This window comes from Schistocerca gregaria, chromosome 4, assembly GCF_023897955.1.
Source record: "Schistocerca gregaria isolate iqSchGreg1 chromosome 4, iqSchGreg1.2, whole genome shotgun sequence".
Classification (NCBI taxonomy): Eukaryota; Metazoa; Arthropoda; class Insecta; order Orthoptera; family Acrididae; genus Schistocerca; species Schistocerca gregaria.
Genome location: NC_064923.1, coordinates 755890998 through 755916868, shown reverse-complemented (window position 1 = coordinate 755916868; position 25871 = coordinate 755890998). Strand labels below are relative to the sequence as shown.

General features: G+C 42.6%; 1 protein-coding gene and 1 long non-coding RNA gene across 20 annotated transcripts in view; one reads left to right on the top strand and one right to left on the bottom strand.

Annotated features, from left to right (window-relative positions):
* LOC126266715 (uncharacterized) overlaps positions 1-21246 on the bottom strand; it is an 81976-nt gene extending 60730 nt beyond the window's left edge. Inside the window, exons 1-2 of one of the 2 annotated variants that reach the window (XR_007548909.1) lie at positions 21181-21246; positions 18996-19094 (exon numbers count right to left, since the gene is read on the bottom strand). This is a non-coding gene — a long non-coding RNA (uncharacterized LOC126266715). The remainder of the gene's footprint in view (positions 1-18995; positions 19095-21180) is intronic. The other variant, XR_007548908.1, reaches the window with a different exon arrangement.
* The window catches only part of LOC126266714 (uncharacterized), a 258062-nt gene that overhangs the window by 122978 nt on the left and 109213 nt on the right, over positions 1-25871 (top strand). For 12 of the 18 annotated variants that reach the window (XM_049971176.1, XM_049971178.1, XM_049971179.1 and 9 more), the window contains 8 exons: positions 14394-14477; positions 14560-14814; positions 14904-15033; positions 18925-19157; positions 19240-19494; positions 19584-19713; positions 21011-21243; positions 21326-21580. The exons of 2 other annotated variants lie outside the window; for them this stretch is intronic. In XM_049971176.1, the coding sequence (XP_049827133.1) occupies positions 14394-14477; positions 14560-14814; positions 14904-15033; positions 18925-19157; positions 19240-19494; positions 19584-19713; positions 21011-21243; positions 21326-21580 (1575 nt within the window). The remainder of the gene's footprint in view (positions 1-14393; positions 14478-14559; positions 14815-14903; positions 15034-18924; positions 19158-19239; positions 19495-19583; positions 19714-21010; positions 21244-21325; positions 21581-25871) is intronic. 4 more of the 18 variants (XM_049971172.1, XM_049971173.1, XM_049971170.1 and 1 more) reach the window with 4 other exon arrangements.

The window sequence follows — 25871 nt, the reverse complement described above, 5'->3', positions numbered from 1 at the left end:
TTTATTTCATCGTACATTTCTTCAATTTCTTCATCATCTGCAGAGCTAGTTGGCATATAAACTTTTACTACTGTAGTAGGTGTGGGCTTCGTATCTATCTTGGCCACAATAATGCGTTCACTATGCTGTTTGTAGTAGCTTACCCGCATTCCTATTTTCCTATTCATTATTAAACCTACTCCTGCATTACCCCTATTTGATTTTGTGTTTATAACCCTGTAGTCACCTGACCAGAAGTCTTGTTCCTCCTGCCACCGAACTTCACTAATTCCCACTATATCTAACTTTAACCTATCCATTTCCCTTTTTAAATTTTCTAACCTACCTGCCCGATTAAGGGATCTGACATTCCACGCTCCGATCCGTAGAACGCCAGTTTTCTTTCTCCTGATAACGACATCCTCCTGAGTAGTCCCCGCCCGGAGATCCGAATGGGGGACTATTTTACCTCCGGAATATTTTACCCAAGAGGATGCCATCATCATTTAATCATACAGTAAAGCTGCATGTCCTCGGGAAAAATTACGGCTGTAGTTTCCCCTTGCTTTCAGCCGTTCGCAGTACCAGCACAGCAAAGCCGTTTTGGTTAATGTTGCAAGGCCAGATCAGTCAATCATCCAGACTGTTGCCCCTGCAACTACTGAAAAGGCTGCTGCCCCTCTTCAGGAACCACACGTTTGTCTGGCCTCTCAACAGATACCCCTCCGTTGTGGTTGCACCTACGGTACGGCCATCTGTATCGCTGAGGCACGCAAGCCTCCCCACCAACGGCAAGGTCCATGGTTCATAATAACAACTCTTTTTAAATATGGATAAATTCAAGATAATGCACTCAACGAAGAGAAAGGATCCAACGATGTCTGATTATGCGATCAGCCTGTCCTATCGTTTAAACACCTTGGGATGAAACACCACGAAGGGATACTAAATGACTCAATACAGGAAATCAGTGACAATTAAGACGAACGGAAGTCTTAGATCTGTCAGGAGGCTTTTTACAGCGTTTGGAATCCTTAGCTAGTGGGCTAGACATACGAAAATTGGTATTTGGTTTCTCTGTCAGAAATAAAGAAATACGTGTTTCCGCGTTTTTGAAAAAATTAACCCTATATGGGTGAAATAATGGGTGAGAAGATTTTCTTTCTAAAATGTGTCATTATTAAGGAACTACTAAGGTATCTTTAAAGCTAGTTGTATGAACATTGGTAGCTGCCTTCTCGGTTACAAATAAAAATAAAATATGTTTTGGGAAATTCAACCCCTAAGGGGATGAATCAGAGGAAGAGACTCTTTATTAAATATTTTATTATGAAAGCATTTTTAATATGTAAATCTATTGAAATTTAAATTTGGCTTATCAGTTACAAATTAAGAATCACGTGTTTCACTGTTTTTGGAAATTGAACTCCTATGGGAGTGAAAGGTAGGATGAAAGTTTTTATGGAAATATTTCGTCGTGCAAGCATTTTTGAAGCGAGATCTATGAAAATTTGTATTTGGCTTCTCCGTTAGAAATAAAACATACTTAAATGACTGTTTTTGGAAATTCAACCCCTAAAGGGATGACACAGAACGTAAAATGATCTTTGAAAATATTTCATTGTAAAAGCATTTTTAAAGGTGAATCTTTGAAATTCGTGAGGCGCTTCTCGGTTAGAGACGAAAAAAAATACATGTTTCAGAGTTTCTGGAAATTCAACCCGTTAGGGAGTGCAATAGGAGATTAAAATTTTTAAGAAAATATTTCGTTACATTAACAAAATTGTAATGTTAAATTTAAGAAAAATAGTATTTTACTTTTCAGTTAGATGTTAAGAAATATTTATTATAAGATGAAAATTGCTATGAAAATATCTCTACAAGAACGGAAAAGGTACTATGGGCTTCAGCTACCAGAATCACTTTTTGGTCGGAAGTACACTCGGAAGAGACCATGCTTATATGGTCTTAGTTAAAGTGAAAAGCTTCGAAGGTGTTGCAATTTGTGGACAACATAATAATACCATTAAACAAAAACAAAAGTCTCCGCAGGCCGTACACACTACGGGAGACAAGCAGCGGCCGCTAAGCTAGTGTAGCACAGAAAGTTGAATTAATAATAATCTACACATACGGAACAAGGCATGTCCGCGTACGAGAGGCTACTTAAGTCCTCAATTCGAAAGCGTTATCAGATAAAAATTTTAATCTTTGTTGATATTCGAGGGTTCCAGTTGTTATCATAACTCAGAGTACTACTTCCGGGATTAGCCTCATTGCCACAAAAGCAGGTCAAAGACGCAGAATAAAACAAAATATTGATTTTAAGAGTATGGGTCACCGCTAAGTTGAAAGAAACGATCTCTAGGACATCAGTCAACATTCAGTTATCGGCATGTTACCGCCGGGTGGCCACAATAAGACAGACCCGCCACATACCGATGAGGAGTCCCTGGTGAGTACCGGCGCGTGTTCTGCAATGTCACTCAAGCAGCCGCCGTGTTGCGTACTACATCTCAATGCACGAAAAACTGAGCATCAAGTGTCCCGATACCACTCCACCCTTTCTGTTTTAATTACGTTGACATCACATACTGAAAACATGCCAGTATTGTTTTGGCCAATTTGTAGATTTTAATCTTAAAAATATATTGTAAGAAATTAAATTTCTTGTGAAATCTTTATCTCCGTGTTTCCTCTTACAATAATTATAGTGATAAATAGTTGTGCTTAAGAAATCACTAACACCGTTCTGCAAAACAGCTGGAGCACTACGCTATTGGTAGCATCCTCACTTTCGCCCCTTAGTTGCAGCATCAGCCAATTTTACAGTATCTCCAGTTGCTCGCGACTTGAAATGATTTGTTCCATTAATCAAAACGACTGCGTATATCAGACTGTCAGATCGTTCAGAATACATTAACTTTTAATGGATCGCGAACGCACTTTTCTACTGCCTGTGCCACATACTCAGATACAGTGTCCCTTCATTGAACCAGCGACAAATGACTCCGATTAATCGCTGAAGACGAATTTCACAAGCAAACGATCCTCTACCATATGCCATTCCGTACGTGTACAAGACACAAAGCGATGCTATTTGTCTTCTGGCGTCAGAGTTTGCAGCAACTCAACTGGTACGCATTTTTCTTCAATCATGTCTACAAGATCTTCCAACCAGATGGTTGTGGATTGTTCAGCTCTGCAAGCTACGTAAGAAAACCATATGCACACATTCAACCGTTTATTCGGATACTTTCGGCCAACGCGTAGATTTTTCTGAAGTACGGATTTCTCTTAAACCTTGCTTGCATTATCAAGAGCAATGTGAGCACTGTTTCTCTGGTGTCTTTACCTGTATTAAAGCCAAACTGGTCGGAATGGCCGGCCGCTGTGGACGAGCGGTTCTAGGCGCTTCAGTCCGGAACCGCGCGACCGCTACCGTGGCGGGTTCGAATCCTGCCTCGGGCATGGATGTGTGTGATGTCGTTAGGGTTAGTTAGGTTTAAGTAGTTCTAAGTTCTAGGGGACTGCTGACCTCAGATGTTAAGTCCCATAGTGCTCAGAGCCATTTGAACAATTTTGAAACAGTTTATAAAGAAATAGAAACAGTGACACGTACAATGAAAAAGAAACGGATCTCTTTCCTAGAACATCTGACAACAGCAAATAGAATTAGCAGGAGAATAATTGAGAATTTATGGAACAGTAAGAGTGGCATTGGATGGATCGCAGATATCGAGGAGGACATCATGAAATTACAGACTACGATGGAGGATTTGAAAGGCAAGACAGACGCGCTCAAGATACTTCAGGACAAACAAATCTCACTAGCAATAAAAATTAACAAACAGAATGAAAAAATATTGGGCCAACAAAAAACAGAAGAACGTAATTCATAATATTAACTGAAGTAGTTCAGTGACTCATAAATTTAGGCATTTATGGGTGTAATGATCACTTCTAACAAATCAGTGGTGATTCCCGAAGGGATGAAATTAAGCAAAAGTCGGAGATAAGTATTAAAAATTACCTGTAAAAGAGCTACAGCTTATCCCTCTTCTTGTTTAATTTGGCAGCTGCAGGGGTGATAACGGGAGGACGCTAGAGAGATTAGAATTTAATGTCCCTTCAATGGCGGCATCGTCAGAGACGGAAAATAAGCGCAAATCAGGGAAGGATGGAGAGGGAAATCGACTGTGTAATTTCAAACGAACCATACCGGTATGGAAAATCACGGAAAACACGAAAACGTGAATACAGAAGCCGAAAGGTGCTTTGAATCAGCTCCAGTGTGTTGCCACTGCGCCACCACGCCCAGTGGCAATAATTGTAGGGAGTAGCGAGGCAAGTAAAACTGCGACGGATTTTTTGATTGTCAAGTTATTAATTAGGGGTCCAGACAGCGTGATTCATTTTTAGGGCAGCTATAAGGATCTCCAAAAACAATGCCAAAACGCCCTCGCTTCATGAGACCCCGTAGAGAGGTTTGTGATTTAATCCTGGACGTTCTTTCACTGTATGGTAATCAAGAACTGTATGGCACCATCTCTTCTCCCTTCACTTGGCTTATTATAGCGAGTAAAATTTGTTCTGGCTCTGAGAACAGCAGTGGGCAACACCGTGTTGAGGGTCCCCGGAGGCGTCCCTCGGTGAGTCTGTCACGCTTCATGATACACGATTTTACCAAGTTTGCATTTTTCATTGAGTACTCAATTCAGAGTAGTGAATTATGTTCCATTTAAGAACCCGAGAAGGGCTATGCATCGTTTACGCTATCAACTGCTCTCGCAGTGCGCATAGAGTTTCTTGCGTACAGCATACGAGTAACATCTATCGCAGTACCTTCCAGCCAACAGAAAGGAGAAAAAAGACACCAGAAAGCTCAAGTACGTACAGCAAGGACAAGCACCTATACGTGCGACACAAAGTTACGAATATTTACTGCTAAATATTAACAACTGGTGGCGATGACCAAATACAAGAACCAAAGGAAAACCTCTCGGTCATTTAATTATAACTTGACAAGTCACATGTGGGGAACTCACAACTTACGAAACAAATGAGTGAACTATCGACGGTGGAGAACAGGCGGTCGTTGTCGCAGAATACGACAATATCTTACTGAAAACACTCTAGTCACTTTGCGCGAAGGTGCCGTGTGGAGCACATCTCCGCAGTGTGTAAGAACTGCATGTGGTATAGGTAATTAATCATGCCAGAGCCATGGAAAGCATGGAGATTGTCTCACGTCATACATAAGGTTGAGCAAACCAAGACGTTGACGAAGTGGTTCTGTGAGTGCATCAACCTTCGTTATAAACATTCATGAAATAATGGTCGTATTGAGATCCATTTTGGCAGCTACTTTTTGCAGAGATGTATTTAGCTACAAAAGTTGGTAAGTTCCAGCGTGACACAGAAGAACGGGAAGGTTTGAAATGAGCAGTGGCAGCCATGGGTAGGTGGCAGCGCTGCGGGTTCGTGACAGTTAGCGAGTAAACAGTCCGCCATTTCAGCAATCATGGATCAGTCGTATGGACAACAGCGTGCGTTAGCCATAAAAACGTTTTGTAAAAACAATGATAGTTTGGTAGCGGCGCAGAGGGAGTTTCGACGGTTTTTTGTGATTTAGGACGTAATGATGCCGTTCCGTCGAAACACGCGATAAAATGTTGGATTAATATCTTTGAAGAGACTGGATCTGCCCTCAAGAAGAAACCAACAGGACGAGCGAGAAGTGTGCGTTGCCCAGCGCACATTGATGTTGTACGCGAGTCTGTCTTGCGGAGCCCGCAGCCTTCAGTTCGTAAGCAAGCAGCGTTGGTGGGAATGTCTCGGCAGGGTGTTCCCAAATTTCTTCAGATTTAAAAATTGATCGTACAAACTAAAGATGCTGCAACAATTGAAGGACAGCGATTACCGGTTACGATTAGGATTCTGTCAAAAATGATAACAAAAGGAAACGATGACGATGAATTTCTAAACAAGTTGTGGATGTCAGATGAGGCACATTTTCATCTCACAGGTTATGTGAATAAGCAGAACTACCGTTACTGGGCAAACACAAATCCTAAGACATTCATGAGCGCCCTTTACACGCTATTAAAGTGACAATATGGTATGGCGTTCCATCACATTGGAATATCGGACCGTATTATTTCGCAAATGAACAGGGAAACACAATAACTGTCAATGTCGATCGCCAGATTTACTCAACTGCGATTTTTTTTTTTTTTTTGAGCTACCTCAAGAGCGAAGTCTACACGATTCGAGCAAGACCTCGATGACTTAAACAGAGAATTCGGGTTGCATGTTCGAATCCTGCCTCGGGCATAGATGTGTGTGATGTCCTTAGGTTGGTTACGTTTAAGTAGTTTTAAGTCTAGAGGACTGATGGCCTCAGATGTTAAGTCCCATAGTGCTTAGAGTCATCAGAAATATTTAATAAATCCCACCAATGTTTCGTAAATGGCAAAGTTGTAATGTTTCAATTACTATGAATGCAACTACTTTCCTTCATCGCTTCTAGTTTTATTGGATTGTGGAAATGTTCCCGTTTTTCGGTGTCACCCTGATTCTCCAGCGTTTGCTCATAGAGTGCATGTTGTTGTTGTGGCCCACAGAGTTCTTCATTTCTGCCGAACCCTTGCGAATACATACACTTGAGCCTGCTTACTGTGGTCTCTCTTTATAATTTTTACCTACCACGCTCCCTCCATAACGAAACTGGTGGTTCAGTGAATCCTCAGAACGTATCCTATTGGCCGAAACCTTGTTTCAGACAAGTTATAATTTTTTTACTGCCCAGTTAGATCCTGTAACTGCTCATTACTTACTAAATCTACTCATCTATTGTCCAGATTTCTTCTGTAGAACCACATTTCAGAAGTTTCTATTCTCTTCTTGTCTGAACTGCTAAACGTCCACATTTCATGTTCGCACATGCCTACACTGCAAATATCTACAGATGGCTTCTTAGTACTTTCGTCTACGTATGTTTTCTACAAGCAGATCCCTGTAATGCCAGAACAAACCTATGGCGGAGTCAGTGCAATCTGTAGAAAACTGAAGCTAGTGTCCCATCAAGATATTTGAATTAAGGTTATGCAGAGAAGAATTCTGTCTGAGAAAGAAGTAAAGGAAACTAGAAACAACAGAAAGAAGAATAACAATCAACAGCTCAAGAAAGCTGAAAAAAAGAACAGTGGAGGAGTTCAACGAACTTCTAGTATGTGATAGACTGAAGCAGAGCAGTTTACCTGGATTGAAAGTTGGACACCTATTACGCTTGTGTAACACCCGTAACAGATTTTTGCGTAATGACCTAAATTTCGGACTACCCTCAAAAACAGCCGTTGTAGGGCAGAGAGACCCTTACAGGAAGTGGAAGAACGATCTATTTAGGAATCGAAATCTTACAGGGCAGTGTATACAGTATGAAATAAAAATAAGATAGTGCGATTGAAAACAAATTTCTTTTGTCAAAAAGCTGTCACTATACACCACAAACTACGATAAATCCAGTTTTACTTGGAAATGCTCGTTCAGCATACATTAAGAACTATGTGAGCTAACTGCACACGATGAGAAAAACTGGAAACAAGAGACGGCAGCACTTCGAGTGCAGACCTATAGATGTATGATAAAATCTATGCAAAATATTTTTAAAATGTGAGAGAAGCATATTACTATATAAAATCTCCAGCAACTTCCTGGAATGTAATCGTCACTGCCTCCTTTCTATCCCCAGAATTCAAAGTTTTATCTCAACAGACGAAAGAAATTTATGTTCATCAACGTATTTTATATTTAAAAAAACTCAGGTCATTGCATGGGACAAAACATTTTTCACGTTTCGTCTACAAATGTAGCGCATATGACATATTTATTCTAGTTTGAGATTTCTAGTGTCTCTTAATATGCAAATTCTGCGTTTACCTCCAAATGTCGTGATGGATTCTAGCTCCTGAGTGATCGAGGTATTTACAGAAAAATATAATATGGAAAAAAGAGGAAGAAAACCGAAATCCTTGTGTAATAAAGTGGCAACAGCAACAAACCTACGTCTGCGTGAGAAGCATCTTAAGCAATCCCCAGCTGGAAAACAGAAAACGGTACTTCACGCTATGAGACGAAAAGCGGAATAGTAAAAACTAAAAGAGCATTCAGCAACGCCAACAGGCTACCAACATCGTAATATATTAATTTAAATAGCAGGAAACAGTAAAAAAATCACATTTTCCTGGAGCGTTCTCTTATATGGCTCGCTGACACGGACAATAAAGCAGGCAAAACGGGAAAGACCACGTGCTTTTAAGGCACTGTGTTATAGAAGAGTACTGAAGATTTCATAGACAGAGAGGATGGCCTTTGAAGATGTTTTCATCTGCATATGAGAAAAGAGAGCGTTGTGGAAGGCTACCAAGGAACGGAGGCACCTGTGAACGAGACACCTATACGGACACTGTCCCTTCACTGTGAAATTAATAGATGAAAAAATGCCTGGGACGAATATAAGAGGAAGTCCAAGACTTCAGAACGTAGGGTAGATAAAATAAGATCTGAATTTGACAACCCGGCTGCAACTGAAGGGACTTGCGGATGGCGGTGAAAAATGTAGATGAGAATGTTGCCAACTAATCTATGGATTGAGAACAAAGGAGAAACTGCGGATCTATAATTTACAAAAACTAGAGAGTCAAGTTGCGAAAATTCAGAATTTTGTTCAGATCAACCAGTATGGGGTGCTATTATCTCTTACTATTTTGCATTGTAGTAGTAATTTAAGAGCCTATATTAAGACTGAGATTTAACGCGTCTCCAGCAACTGCCACTTTTCAGAAAATGATTACCGACATTCCAAAGCCACTTACTCGTATTGTTTTCCATTCAACCTAGTTCGTAAACGATTCAACATGTTTATGGCCATACTCCTATTTTTTACACGTAACTATAATGTTGGTATTCACAGGATTTGAACATTGAAAACGAAGTACGGGAGTAGCTTTTCATGTAGGTAAGGGCCAGCTCACAACAGCAGGTTCTTCACTTATGTTCTATGTTTTCTTATACAGGATGTTCCGAAACATGATAATTTCTATATCCTCAAAATAATTGCTAATTTTGAGGATACAGAAGTTAATAAGCTAACATAATTTGCATACTTTCACTCTCTGATATCATACGGAATAATATTATGGGGTAACTCAACACTTAGGCAAAAAGTATTCACTGCTCAAAAGAAACTGGCTAGAATAATGTGTGGGGCTCATAGTCGCACATCTTGTAGGAATCTGTTTAAAAGGTTAGAAATTCTTACAACAGACTCATAGTACATTTACTCAGTAATAAAATTTGTTCTCAGCAACACGGACTAGTTTAAAAACAACAGTCAAATTCATGATTATAATACGAGAAGAAAGAAAGACTTACACTGTCCTCTGCTTAACTTATCCTTGGCATAGAAAAGAGTAAAATATGCTGCTGTAAAACTGTTCGGTAAATTACTATATAACATAAAATGTCTGACAGACAGCAGTAAAAGTTTAAAAAGTAAATTGAAATCATATCTCCTTGACAACTCCTTCTGTATCACAGATAGCAATAAATAGGTATAATATATGTATTTTTCCATTTAAGGGAATGGGGTAGGTAATAAAAAGTTTAAGCTTAGAAAAGGATTGATTCATGTGTGCATTTGTTATGCACTTAACACGTTCTGCAACATAACGGTTACCGTGACATTGATCAAGGGAACACGTAAGTAACTAACTAACTTCAAATTAATACATGAGCTAGATGACATTAAACACTCATACACCATAGCCACAATAATTAGAAATAAAATATGTGAAATACTAAGCTCGAGTGATGGAAATTTATGATACTAGGGATGGTTTATATAGAAGATGGCTTGGCGTGCTAATTACAGCAGTGCCATTCGCAGGAAACGCTCAAATGCGCGACCGTTGAACTATTTGCACTAAAATCATCGTCTGAACATTGACTTCCGTGTCCGTTCGAAGATTCCTACCATGTCCAAAACGGTGCCACAGTGACGGCAAATCTATCGAAGACGTCTTCTTCAGTTTATACGACGGTTTCATGCGGCAGCTGCTTCATACGCCCGCAGAGGAACACACCCAGAGACGTTGGGTCAGGTGATCCGGGTGGCGATCCACAGGGCCTCCTCAGCCGATCCTCCTATTCCTGAAGCTGGATGTCAGATGATTCCTCAGAGCAACACTGAAATGGGCTGGCGCCCCACCGTGCTGGACGTACGTCCTGAATCGTTGCGTTTCCAAGCAGACCTCAAAACCGACCATCCGTACGCAAAGAAGCTTTGAATATCTACATATTCCCAGTCAGCGACGATGACACAACAGCTCACGTCAGCGCTACTGACAAAATGTTCCATAACATTACAAGGTGACTTCAGAGGCCATACGTTCCCTGTCGAATTATGCTTGTTTTGATGTCCTCTACCTGCTTTATTGATTTGAACGAGTAGTTTCAGAACACCATCCATACACCTACGATTGCAAACCTCCTTTCAAAACACATGCTTGGGTAATAGAACACTACAGCCGCAATAAAGAAATAAATCTGCGAAATACTGAGCTGGAGTGATCTTCACAGATCGCAACAAGAACCTCAAAAATTATGTGCTGTGTTGTTAGGCAGCGTCAGGTATCAAAAAAATTGTTCAAATGGTTTTGAGCACTATGGGGCTTAACTTCTGAGGTCATCAGTCCCCTAGAACTTAGAACTACTTAAATCTAACTAACCTAAGGACATCACACACATCCATACCCGAGGCAGGATTCGAACCTGCGTCCATAGCAGTCACGCGGTTCCTGACTGAAGCGCCTACTGCCACTCGGCCACCGCGGCTGGCCATCAGGTATCACTCTCCCTATTAACGTTTAGGATACTGTAGTAGAAAATGGTTTTATGTTGTAAGCTGCATGCTGGCCACATGTATGTATTACGGAATCTATAGAAGATATTCCACGATTTCGAATAATCACTTAACAAGCGTCCTAGCATCAGTAATTATTCGGGCCAATAGGTTAGGCGTAAGACGTTACTCGACAGGTTTATGTATTCTCGTGTTCTAGTGTAACCGAAACTGCTGTTTCTCGGACAAAGCACCAACGTATCGTTATGGATACCATCGATGTCCAAGAAACACAAGTAAACTGCCCAACTAGTGCTGTTCGCAACTCTCGAAAACCTACTACCAGACTTGCTCCACTCAAAAGATACCCGGCAAGCACGAGCAACGTGCGGAGTGGTGTGCACCACCGACTCACACGAAGACGACTAAAGCAACTACTCGCGATAAGGTGCCCACTGAACAACTAGCTATCACCTCCCACTCCCGGCGTCGATAGTGAGGGAAAAAAATTGCATCAGACCGTCGACGATGGCAGTAATTACCTGATAAGTACTTGTATAAAATGCACCACAGTGCAGCCGGCGGCATCGCATTGCGGACTCCAGTTGGAAAGGTAAGCCGCTCTCCGCTCTGCAGTAGATTAGACTTGGCTTCCTTCCCTCGTACCTCCTGCTGACTCGCCGCTTTCCTGTGCAGATGCGCTCCTTCCTGCTGTTCGCTGCCGTTGTGGGACTCGCCTGCGGCGCTGCGGTGCCCAAAGGTACGTAATGTATACGTAGCTCTTTCCTCTTATACTTCCCCACGTAAGAGCTGATTGGTTCTTGAGAACACACACGACGCTGACAACCAGCGCTGTGACATTGCTACTGTAACGTGAGGGGTAATTCAACTTAGAATCAGGTCCGCGATTACCCGCAGATCAAAATTCGTGATCTCCAAACTATCCCTCTTTCCACTTAGCTAGCAGGCTCATATTGTTCCAAGAACAAGAACTTCCATACATATAGCCATATGAAGCTCGATGTTTAAAGGTTTGCAGGAAACACGGCTGCTTCAATTACTCTCACACATTAGACATTCTCTTAAACTGCGAACAGAGTCTGATTTTGGAAACGTTCCTGTTCAACATGCTCCGACATAGGGTCATTCAGATACCTTACTTCGTCAAAGAAACAGTAGAAAAACAAACACTAAAATACTTAATAGTGGTAGCAACCTCACGAAGAAGTTTAGCAAGGTGACACGACTTTCTAAATACTGAAAAAAAGCACTCCGTCTTCAGGCCACGACTGGCCTACCGGGACCATCCGACCGCCGTGTCATTCTGAGTTGAGGATGCGGATAGGAGGGGTGTGGGGTCAGCACACCGCTCTCCCGGTCGTTATGATGGTATTCTTGACCAAAGCCACTACTATTCGGTCGAGTAGCTCCTCAATTGGCATGACGAGGCTGAGTGCACCCCGAAAAATGGCAACAGGGCATGGCTGCCTGGATGTTCACCCATCCAACTGCCGACGACGCCCGACAGCGCTTAACTTCGGCGATCTCACGGGAACCGGTATATCTACTGCGGCAAAGCCGTTGCCACGAATACTGAAAAATCGTGACAATAAAGCATTCCTAGGCCGTATAAGTAATGACTGAGAAAGAGATTTAATGCTGTTTTTAACCTCACAGAGCAGGGATAAGGGTCAATTAAGTTTTTAATGGTCTGTGATGCTTTCAGCTGACATTTTCTGTATTTAATGCACAAACCCATCTAAAGTCATCGCAGCTGTAGACCCTGTTTAGGTGAAGATTATAGTAACACACCCTGATGAGCCAAAACATTATGACCACGGACCTACTACTGACAAAAACTCGTGCAGGCGGGAGCAGCGTCACCTGGCGAGGAAGGACTGCTAGTCATTCGCAAGGTGCGTGGAATATGTGAGCGTGCTGTCCGTGTGTAGAATCGGGAAGACGCGCGATCTATCTGAGTCTGACCGACGGCCCCGACGCTCGGTACGAGTATTTCGGAAGCTGCACGACTTGTCTGGTGTTCGAGGAGTGCTGTGGTGAGTGTCTTCAACACGTGGTGAAACAGAGGTGAAACCACGTCCAGACGTCGTGCGGTTGGGGGCCCACACCTCATTACAGGTGTCGGTCGTCGTAGGCTGGGCAGACTCGTAAAACAGGACAAACGGCGAACTGTGGCGGAACTAACAGCAGGCTTAATGCTGGACAGAGTACAAGCGTATCTGAACCCGCAGTGCACCGATCACTCCGCAGCTGAAGACCCATGCGTGTGCCAGTGTTAGCGCCGCGACCTCGGTACGTACCACTGAAATGGGCACATGGCCATCGATACTGACCATTGGCGCAGTGGCAGAGGGTTGCATGGACTGACGAATCCCGACACCTTCTTCATCATGCCACTGGGAAGGGCGAGACGGTCTGCTTCCAGGGAAACAGCTCCGTGATCCCTGTACTATGGGACAGAGACAAGCTGGTTCCGGCTCGATTATGCTCTGGGGAACATTCACGTGTGCAACCATGGGTTCAATGGAGCCTACAAGGCACTATGACGGCGAAGAAGTACCGAACACTGGTTGCAGACCACGTGCATCCGTTCGTGTCGATCACGTTTCCCAACAGCAGTGGCATTTTTCAGCAATATAATACGCCATGTGAAAAGTCCAGGAGTGTGATGCAGTGGTTCGAGGAATACAGTGTCGAGACCCAGTTGATGTACTGACCCCCCCCCCCCCCCCGACTCGCCAGATCTGAACCTGATCGAACACATCAGGGATGTGACTGAGCGTGGCGTCAGAGGTCATCGAGCCCCTCCCTGGAACTTACTGGAATTTTCGGTAACTTGTATGTGCAGAAGCGGTGCCAACTCCCTCCAGCGACCTACCAAGGTCTCAGTTGTCCAGTGCCACGACGCTCCGCCGCTGTTACCCGCGCCAGGTTAGGTAGATGCCGATTATGGTCTGGCTGATCAGTATAGTTCTATCGCATTTCAACGATATACACGCATTCAACTACTGCATGTCTTAACCCATATGTGAACAACAATACTGTACAAATAGTCAAAATGAGAACGGTTGTACTTGCTGGCAACTGTTGCTATCTATTTCTGGTTATCTCATTTCATCATTCGAACACCTTTTCAATAAGTTTCCCAAAATGTCTTAAATATTAGGTCTAAAGACAAAATCATTTCATAGTCGTCAACAAATATAGATAATGACCCAGAGGCGGATACTAAAAAACCAATAGTTGAATGTAGTTTACTGCTTATATTACACAAATAGCATTAAAGTAACTACCTCTATATTGTACTCCAGAACATGTGTATGAACAATAGTCTTCTCAACTGGCAGGCCTACATCAAGAGAAACACCACCGTTTCTCTGCATCACGATCCAACCGCAACCTCCAAGATGACCTGAACGACTTCCTGGCCCTCATTCCCGTCGACGAAATTGTCAACATCGTCCTCACCTACGTCGCAAACGATGCTGAGGTGCAGGCCGCCCTCCAGTACCTCATGTCTGACGAGTTCGAGAGCATCGTCGTCTACATTGACCAGCAGCCCGAGCTGTACGATGTAAGCATCGCACCATTAGACACGTCTTCCAGCTACAAGATGTTACATGACAATGTTTCTGATTGCTCAAATTTTTCCACAGTTGCTCAACTTCCTCGAGGACTCCGGCCTTGACCCCTACGGCTTCCTCAACATGATCCACGACTTCCTGGGCATTCCTCAGATCTCAAGACCCGCCAGCCGAATGAGGAGGAGCAGCAGGAGCCTCAAGTCCATGCTCGATGAGATTCTCGCCATCCTCCCAGTCGACGAGCTGAAGGCTCTCTACAACGAGAAGCTGGAGACCAGCCCCGACTTTGCTGAACTCATCAACAGGCTCAGCTCGGACGAGTTCCATGTAAGTCCCAATCAAACTGGCACATCCTTGTCAATATTTGCTAATCACTTCTCGATAAGGTCAGATCACATATCTTCCTGTTTTTCCAGCAATTGGTGCTGCGTGTGGGAGAGCTGGAGGCCGTGCAGAACATGATCCAGATGTTGAGGGACGCCGGTATCGACGTGGACGCTATTGCCGACTTCTTCAGGAGGATCTTCGGCTGGACCTCAAAAGAAAGTAAGTGCTGAATAGTGAACTTTTGTAATGAAAATGAAAGCTTGAATTCAGGTTTACAATTTATGTTTCAGCGTTCTATGAATATACTTCAACCTAGTATTTGTTCTATTATCTATTTGAATTCTATGAACGCTACAAAACTATACTACAGACTTTATAGTCTAACAATGTATTCACGTATGTGTTTTCCATATATAATATCTAAATTGGTGAGAGCTTCAGAGGAAGCATTATACAAAGCGTCACTAGGAAATGGGTAAGACGAATGGTTAGCATTAAGAGATGAAATAGTGAAGGCAGCAAAGCATTAAACAGGTAAAAAGACAAATCGTAGTAGGAATCCTTGGATAACTAAAGAGATACTGAAATTAATTGATAAGAAGAAAAAATTTAAAAATGCAGCAAAGGAATCAGATGAAAGAGAATACAAAGTTTAAAAAATGAGATTGACAGGAAATGTAAAATTGCTAAGCAGGAATGGCTAGATGACAAACGTAAGGATTTAGAAGCATATTTCACTAATGGAAAGATAGATACCGCCTACAGGAAAATTAAACAGGCGTTTGGGGAAAAGAGAAGCTGCTGTATGAATATCAAAACCTCTGATTGTACGTAAACCAGTTCTAAGCAAAGAAGGAAATGCTGAAAGGTGGAAGGAAGAGATGAAACCAATATTATAGAAAGGGAAGAGAACGTAGATCAAGATGAAATGGGACATATGATATGCGAGAAGAATTTAACAAAGCTCTGGAAGATCTAAATCGACACAAGGCCCCAGTAGTAGACGATATTCCGTCAGGACTACAGATAGCCTTGGCAGAGGCAGCCATGACAAAACTCTTCCATCTTGTGTCCAAGATGTATGACGCAGGCGAAACACTCTCAAGACGTCACGAAAAATGTAGTAATTCCGATTCCAAAGACAGGAGTTCCTATAGGTGTGAAAATTACCGAACCATTAGTTTAATAAGTACAACGCGAATTCTTTACAGGAGAGTGAAACACTGGTAGAAGCAGACCTCGGGGTAGATCAGTTTGTAATCCAGAGAAATGTAGGAATACGCGAGCCAATACTGACCCTACGACTTCTCATAGAAGATAGGTTAAAGAAAGGTAAACCTACGGTTATAGCAATTGTGGACTTAGAGAAAGCTTTTGACAATTCTGACTGGAATACTCTGCTTGAAATTCTGAAGGTAGCAGCGGTAAAATACAGGGAACTAAATGCTATTTACAACTTGTACAGAAACCAGACGGCAGTTATAAGAGTCGAGGACCATGAAAGGGAGGCATTGGTTGAAAAGGAAGTGAGGCAGGGTTGTAGCCTGTCCCCAATGTTATTCAATATCTACATTGAACAAACACTAAAGAAAACGAATGAAAATTTGGAGTAGAAATTAAAGTTCAGGGACAGAAATAAAAACTTGGAGTTTGCCAGTGACATTAGAATTCTGTCAGAGACAGAAAAGAACATGGAAGAGCAGTTGAACGAAATGGACAGTGTGTTGAAGGGAGGATATAAGATGAATACCAACAAAACTAAAACAAAGATACTGGATTGTAGTCGAATTAAATCAAGGGATGTTAAGGGAACTAAATTAGGAAATGAGGCACTGGAAGTAGTAAATGGGTTTTGCTATTTGAGCAGTAAAGTAACTGACGATAACCGAAGTAAACAGTATATAAAATGTAGACTGGAAATTGCAAATAAATAATTTCTGAAGAAGAGAAATTTTCTATCACCGAATATAAATTGTCAGGAAGTTTTTTTATCAAGGTATTTATCTGGAGTGTAGCCATGTACGGAACTGAAACATGGACGATAAACAGATTAGATAAAAAGAGGATAGAATCTTTCAAAATCTAGTGCTAGAGAAGAATATTGAAGATTGGATGGGTCGATCACGTAACTAATAAGGAGGTACTTAACAGAATTGGGCAGACAAGTAAGTTGTGGCACAACTTGACCAAAAGAAGGGATCGGTTGATAGGACACAGTCTGAGACATTAAGTGATGATCAAGTTAGTAATGTAAGGAAGTGTGTATGTGTGTGGGGAAGGGTGGGAACTAAAAATCGTAGAGGGAGACCAGGAAATCAATACAGTAAGCAGAAAGATGTTGGTTGTGGTAGCTATTCGGAGACGAAGAGTCTTGCACTATATAGAGTAACATCTAGAGCTGCATCGAACCAGTCTTCCGACAGAAGACCGCAACAACAACAATACCTGTAATATGTAGAATAATATATGTAATGAATATTTAGGTATGTACGTTTCACACTTATTCTCAAGCACTGGACAGAGTTCAACGAAACCTGGTATGCATATAATTTACTACATGGAAAGAAGCACAAGATGGACTGAGCAAAAGGCCACGTATCTTGACACAGAAGCAGATCTCGGAACTGCCTGGAGCAATTTCAACCACAGTGTGCATGTACATTACTCATTACTTGTATAACAATACTGTGTGGGTACTATAACCCTAGCCCTCACCTGTAGGGTTGGGTGTGGAGATGAGGAGCTGTGGCATGTACAAATATTCCATAACGACCTATACTGGTATTGCATCCACAGCTTTTGGGGTCGCTAGCCTCAGTGGAGACAGTCCTGACGACGTTTCGCCCCTAGGTGTATGTGTGTAGGAAGAGCGGGGAAGGGGGGACATAAATACTGATATGCAATCCCATCTCTTTAACGCCTCAAGCAATTTCTACTAAACGTGGCACACGTAGGCCTATCATTGCAACATGCAAAAGACAACTGCAACAGTAAGAGCCCCGTAGCGCCACTAAGGCAGAGGGTGCGATGAAAAGGGGCGAGACAAAAGCATAACTCAGGTAGACCTGTAGCAATTTCAGTACATCACTTATGTGTGTAAAAGTACTGTGTAAGTAAGATACCACTTTTGCCTTTAGGGATGTGTAAGGTGTATATGCATACATAAAAAGGATATTTAAAAAAGCTCTGAAACGATCTACTGATGTTTACTTCCTGTAAGTAGATGACTTGGATTGTTTGTTAAGTATGAGGTGAAGTTAGTTTCTTATCTCTGCTGTTCTGCATGTCAACGACGTCGAGAGGATGAGCACTGGGCCAAGCCAAATTGTTATCAATGTGTTTAGGGATTTTACATAAAGCCACAGGGCTGGACACCATGAACAAATCTAACATCCACACTGGAGTTGTATGGCTAAAACCATGAGAGGGTCAGAGATATATGTTTGCGACATACATGACGCACGAATACACGGACAATGTCGTGGGTAAAATGGTAGTTACTTATAAATCATACAAAATGTTTGCTTTTCATTAAAATCTTTCGTTCATTTTACGCTTTTACAAACACAAACCCGTATATCTCAAATAAAAATATCGAACAATACAAATCTTTCAAACTTCTTAGTCTGTCGCCGGGTTGTGTTCATCACCTTACAAATGACTACTTAGGGTTTGTGCTGAACCTATTCACTGTTGTGATAGTTTGTAATGGTGATAAAAGGTTACAGACACAAGGGAGAGAGTGAAAAGCATTTCCACAACGTAGTCACTTCTCTTAACTACCGCTTAGATAACTGAAAGTATTTTCATCCCATTCAATATATGGATGACACTGATGTTGGGTGCAACTTAATGAGATAGCACTAATACACCATGCCGTTACCCCACCAGACGGTTGCACAGTTCGGTGTGTTGACACAATAGAAAAACCCATGCAGCTTAAGTACACGCGTTCTCGGAACAAAAGTCTGTAACCTTCAATTAAACCTCGTCCATGGTTACAAATGGGGAAAGGAGTACTCATACAGAATTGTTATACATATTGTATCCACTGATTGCTACACAAATCGAAAGAGATCTGGCAGTAATATTCATTACGCATTTTTTTAGCACCCTTCACCGCATTCAAGATGATCCAGCGGTTCCCAGCGAAAAAATCCAGCCGCAACCTCCAAGATGACCTGAACGACTTCCTGGCCCTCATTCCCGTCGACGAAATCGTCAACATCGTCCTCACCTACGTCGCAAACGATGCTGAGGTGCAGGCCGCCCTCCAGTACCTCATGTCTGACGAGTTCGAGAGCATCGTCGTCTACATTGACCAGCAGCCCGAACTGTACGATGTAAGCATCGCACCATTAGATACGTCGTGTACCTATGAGATGCTACATCACAAAGTTACTCATTGTTCAAATTTTTCCACAGTTGCTCAACTTCCTCGAGGACTCGGGCCTTGACCCCTACGGCTTCCTCAACATGATCCACGACTTCCTGGGCATTCCTCAGATCTCAAGACCCGCCAGCCGAATGAGGAGGAGCAACAGGAGCCTCAAGTCCATGCTCGATGAGATCCTCGCCATCCTCCCAGTCGACGAACTGAAGGCTCTCTACAACGAGAAGCTGGAGACCAGCCCCGACTTTGCTGAACTCATCAACAGGCTCAGCTCGGACGAGTTCCACGTAAGTCCCAATTACACTGGCACATCCATATCAATGTTTGTTAATCACTTCTCGATAAGGTCAGATCACTTATCTTCTTGTTTTTCCAGCAATTGGTGCTGCGTGTGGGAGAGCTGGATGCCGTGCAGAACATGATCCAGATGCTGAGGGACGCCGGTATCGACGTGGACGCCATCGCCGACTTCTTCAGGAGGATCTTCGGCTGGGCCTCAAAAGAAAGTAAGTGCTGAATAGTGAACTTTTTAATGATAATAAATGTCTAAATACAGGTTTGCAATTTCTGTTGCTTCATTCTACAAATATACGCTTAATTGACTTGAACCTAGTACTTGTTCTATAATCTGTCTGAATGTTGTGAATGACACAAAACTATACGACTGATTTCTTGTTCTAACGATATCTTGACTTCTATTTTCCATACATAACGCCAAAACTATCTGTAGAAGAATACATGTAATGGATATTTAGGCGTATATATTCCACATGTTAGGCTCGGCCTTTGGATCGATTTCATCAAATCCTGGTTTACGTATAATTTACTGATTTACTATACAGGTTGAGACAGAAGCAGACCTTGGAACTTTTTGGAGCAATTTCAACCCAATTTTCCATGTGCATTACTCATTATTTGTATAAAAATACTGCATGGGTGATATAACTGTAGCTACCACCCATAGCGTTAGGTGTGGAGATGAGAACCTGTGTCATGTACAAATATTGCGTAATGACCATGCCATATGGCTGAACACCACAGATATATCTGACATCCACCCTGGAGTCGTATGGTGGAAACCAGCTGACAGTCCAACATACATGTGCGACATATCTAATGCAAGCGTACATGGGCAAAGATAAGGGCAAGAAGCTAGTTACTTAGATAACATAAATGGTTCTAAATGTTAGGTTTCCATTACAGCCTCACGTCTATCTCTACGCTTGTATGGACACAAGCCCTAGTCCCTTTATAAATAAAAATTTTGGACGAAGCGTAGTACTGATGGCATTATTATTAACGTTAGGCTCAGCGAAAACTGTAAAATTTTCAAACTTCTTAGGCTGCCACTACTTTGCGTCAACTGTTTTGGTATGACTGTATGGGGCGTGAGCTAAGTCTCTTCACTGTGGTGATAATTTGTGTTGTTGGTAAAGGTGAAGAGACAAGAGAGAGCGTAAATTCTTTTTCCAGAACGTAGAGATCTCTTCCAAAATAGCACCTAGGTAACTGAAAGTATTTTACACCTATTCAATATATGGATGTCATTAGTGTTGCGTGCAACATCATGAGCTATCACTAATACATTCTTCAGTTAGCCCTTGAGATGGCTGCTCAGTTCTATGTTTTATAGCAATAGGCAAACCCCTCAGATTAAGTAACTGCCTTCTCGGAAGGCAATGCTGTAACCTTCGACAAAATCACGTCCATGATGAAGAACTGTCGTACAACTTGTATCCATCGATTGTTATATAGAATCAAACCATGGTTATTCCAGTAATAGCTATTTCGCCTTTTTTACAGCACCCTTCACCGCATTCAAGATGATCCAGAGGTTCCCAGCGAAAAAATCCAGCCGCAACCTCCAAGATGACCTGAACGACTTCCTGGCCCTCATCCCCGTCGACGAAATCGTCAACATCGTTCTCACCTACGTCGCAAACGATGCTGAGGTCCAGGCCGCCCTCCAGTACCTCATGTCTGACGAGTTCGAGAGCATCGTCGTCTACATTGACCAGCAGCCCGAGCTGTACGATGTAAGCATCACGCCATTAGATACGTCGTGTACCTATGAGAAGCTACATCACAAAGTTTCTGATTGCTTAAATTTTTCCACAGTTGCTCAACTTCCTCGAGGACTCCGGCCTTGACCCCTACGGCTTCCTCAACATGATCCACGACTTCCTGGGCATTCCTCAGATCTCAAGACCCGCCAGCCGATTGAGGAGGAGCAGCAGGAGCCTCAAGTCCATGCTCGATGAGATCCTCGCCATCCTCCCAGTCGACGAGCTGAAGGCTCTCTACAACGAGAAGCTGGAGACCAGCCCCGACTTTGCTGAACTCATCAACAGGCTCAGCTCGGACGAGTTCCATGTAAGTCCCAATTAAACTGGCACATCCTTGTTAATGTTTGTTAATCACTTCTCGATACGGTCAGATCACATATCTTCCTGTTTTTCCAGCAATTGGTGCTGCGCGTGGGAGAGCTGGAGGCCGTGCAGAACATGATCCAGATGTTGAGGGACGCCGGTATCGACGTGGACGCCATCGCCGACTTCTTCAGGAAGATCTTCGGCTGGACTTTTTGAGTTCTTCTGTTCAGACGTCTGCTCAACCAAAGTTAAAATTTCCAATATATCCTGAATTTTCTCGATTTGCGATGTAAAAGCGACGTAATAAAGGATCATCTGCGTTGTACGACATTTCTTAATTATTATTGTGAGTCAACTTCCTGCCACATCATAAAACGACATTCCAGATGATCAGGGACAATTTTATAGTATATTTTTAAGTTAGTATAGTTGACGAAGATGGGAAATATGACTGTCACCTCCGGCATACAATCTAATCCTCTAAACCAGGCTTAAACCGTTTGAGTTTAACTTCCACAAGAAACGCAACAGTGTTTGGGTTCTTCATTCCTCATGTAACATGAGCCATTCAGGTCCGTTGCAGTAGTAAGAAAGAAAATAGCTTTCGCATGATGTGTCACTAACACAGGTCAATGAAACTTGGGTCATGCATAAAAGAGCTGCTACAGTATAGTACAGCACAGTACAACACAGTACGGAAGGTAACTAGAAGTAATACGCTGTGAGGCGTAGAGAAATTACACTTCTTATTGAAAAGGCAGTAATTACATTGAAGTCAGTACGATTCATGATGGCTCCCGGGACACTGCTGATTCGAGCATGCTTCCTCTCCTTGCTGCCCGACTTAGTAAGCGACTTTGTTACAAAATGTGGCACAGGATTCCTCAGAGGGTGTGTGATCACCACGGGCAGCAATGATTGCACCGCAACATGTCGTCACACTGGCCACAAAGTTGGCCATTAGGCAGTGAGACATTCCGTTGCTCCACCAGCGAGGTTAACTGCTGGATGGTCGTTAGTATACGCGGACCTGCTGCAATACGCTGCATCCCATACAACCTAGATGGGATTTAAGTCGGGGAAACGGGCAATACAGTCAATTCTCTGAATGTCCCCTCTTTCTAAGAGCTCCTCCATAAAAATGCAGTCAGAGCCGAATGTACCGCTGATACGATGCATGCGGAGGATAAGTGCAGTGTCACAATAACGTTGATCAGTGAGTGAATTGTTTTCAAAGATTTGTCATTGTGCAAAGAGCAAAGGGATTGTACCAGTCAGGGGTGGGGTCGCTTGTTCTACTCGGATCAGAGCACATTCAGTCTGCTTACCGATTCCGGACGCGCCCCCATGTGGCCGATAAGTACTAACACGTAATTCACACAGGATCATTGTCGAGCATTGTTGTACTAGTGGTCCAGGTGTTGTGATGGGGAGGTATAATGTTGTACGGGCCTGACGACCTCCAAATCTTCGAGCATGGAGCACTGACCGATGAACGCCATCTGACTCCTTCCCCATTAGAATCTTTTCAAGGGTGTGCTCGGGCCCAACTTCGTACCCGACCGCATCGAACAGGTAGGTGGGGGAGCACTTGGAACGAGAGAATATTCGGCAAATGGACTGATCTGTCCGTTCCCTCCGACTTAAACCCCACAGAGCGCTTGAAGTGTACGTTGGGGAGACGTCCCATAGCATTTCCAGAGGCACCAACGACCATCCACCAGATGTCAACGCCCTAACTTCTAACAAATTTTGTGGCCAGCATTGGAGGACGTTGCAGAGAATACTGTGCCGTCTGTGGTGATCACCATCCTACTAACAACATGTCCTACCTTTTCTAATATCTAGGAGACCATAAATCGCCATGACGGTAATGTAATTGTTCACTTTGCGTAAACGTGTCATTCCGGTTCTTCTCGTTGGATATTTCTTTCAGGCACCTTTTGTGTTATTCTATAGCAGTTCTCTCTATTTATCGTTCAAGTCTCATCGAGCTATATTGTTTGGCAGTGACACATCACGCGGAAGCTTTGCACATCACTCACTGTAGGTTGCATTCTAATATCCACATATATTTTAAAATGGAAATTATAAGCTTAAGTCGTGTGAATGCCATTTTAAATATATATTACATTTGCATTTACTATGGTGCAAGCTTAGTACGTTTCTCCATTCTTCTACAGCGTATACTTCCTAAAAGTGACTTCAGTGGCGAAGTAATAGATTTATGTTCCAAAACCAATACAGTGAAAGGCATGTTACGCATCCGGCCGAGATGGAAAACAAAATACAATCAAAGAATCAATTTCCTTTCATCTCTGTTCAGAATTATCCACGAATGTAATGTCTGTTCCTTTTTTGGTGCTATCCTAAAAACTGGAACGTCGATTTTTCACATTAATCTTTCATTGAAACCACAGCCTAATTTTGGTCTAGTTCTCCAATCTTCTTAGTAAAACGTTAGGGCATAGAACACTTGTTAAGTGGTTGACGTTTTGAGGCTGATCTACTGCAACACTTTAGTTAAGCACATTATGTAATTTAATGATAAATATCTGTTGTCCAGCAGACGAGTAATGGTAAGAGTGAGAGCAATTCCTTTGAGAGTCGAGGATTCAGCGGATGAGTAGGAGAGTTTGTCGAATTCCTGTGGTGACGGTAAATGCCTGCATACTCAGAACGTAATATGTTCCTGCCATAACCAATTCGCCCCACGTGCAGTATCTTGTTATCACGTTAAACTGCAGTCTGAGTCCGATTACCACTGGTTTTAAATTGTCTCCAGCACTTCGAAATATTCTTCAACATATTCACATTCACATCGACATTTTCTGGTATTAAATTTTCTCCAGTACTTGGAAATATTCTTCACCATATTCACATTCACATCGACATTTTTGCAACTGGCTGTAAGAAAAGAATAAAGGGGATCTTTCATTACATTAAAAATGTTATTCGTAGTATATTAACCGAGAAAGCATAGGAAAAATGATTATTAGTATACCATTGTGGATAGTACAATTGGTCCAACTCACTGTTCCTGCAACGTAAAATGTGTGGAGTTAAAGTTATCTGTTGTTTCATTAAGAAACAGTTATTGCAAATTTTTAGCGTTTTCGTGGCACAACAGTATTCTTTAATAGTTACGGGTCTTACTTTTGGGAGCTTTTCAGATGTCACTGGCGCTTCATATATGTCTATGGCAATGATTTCATTTTGGGTATAGTTAACGAGTACACGTCAACGCGCTTGATATGGATCTTACAAGTTGCAACATTACTCCAATACACGCCGTACACTTGTCTTCCACAGATTTCTCGCGATCTGTCTAGGTACCAAGACCTGCCGTCTGCTTTGCAGTTCGAGTTATCGTTTCATTTCATATCTTCAATCCTCGTTACTCCTACGTATCAATACTAAATGGGGATCTCCAGATGAGATTCATTAGTCCACAACCAAGGGCTATTACATTTTTATATTCAGTGAAATGTGCAACACAACATTTCTCAACATTTATAGCTTGTTGCCACTGTACACACCAATTAGATGTTCTTTCATATTTTAGTTAGATACCTCTGCAATTCTTATTGAATAACGGAATCTCATACACTGTTGCGTCATGCATGAGAAGTTGGAAGTTGGGACCTACACTCCTGGAAATTGAAATAAGAACACCGTGAATTCATTGTCCCAGGAAGGGGAAACATTATTGACACATTCCTGGGGTCAGATACATCACATGATCACACTGACAGAACCACAGGCACATACACACAGGCAACAGAGCATGCACAATGTCGGCACTAGTACAGTGTATATCCACCTTTCGCAGCAATGCAGGCTGCTATTCTCCCATGGAGACGATCGTAGAGATGCTGGATGTAGTCCTGTAGAACGGCTTGCCATGCCATTTCCACCTGGCGCCTCAGTTGGACCAGCGTTCGTGCTGGACGTGCAGACCGCGTGAGACGACGCTTCATCCAGTCCCAAACATGCTCAATGGGGGACAGATCCGGAGATCTTGCTGGCCAGGGTAGTTGACTTACACCTTCTAGAGCACGTTGGGTGGCCGGGATACATGCGGACGTGTATTGTCCTGTTGGAACAGCAAGTTCCCTTGCCGGTCTAGGAATGGTAGAACGATGGGTTCGATGACGGTTTGGATGTACCGTGCACTATTCAGTGTCCCCTCGACGATCACCAGAGGTGTACGGCCAGTGTAGGAGATCGCTCCCCACACCATGATGCCGGGTGTTGGCCCTGTGTGCCTCGGTCGTATGCAGTCCTGATTG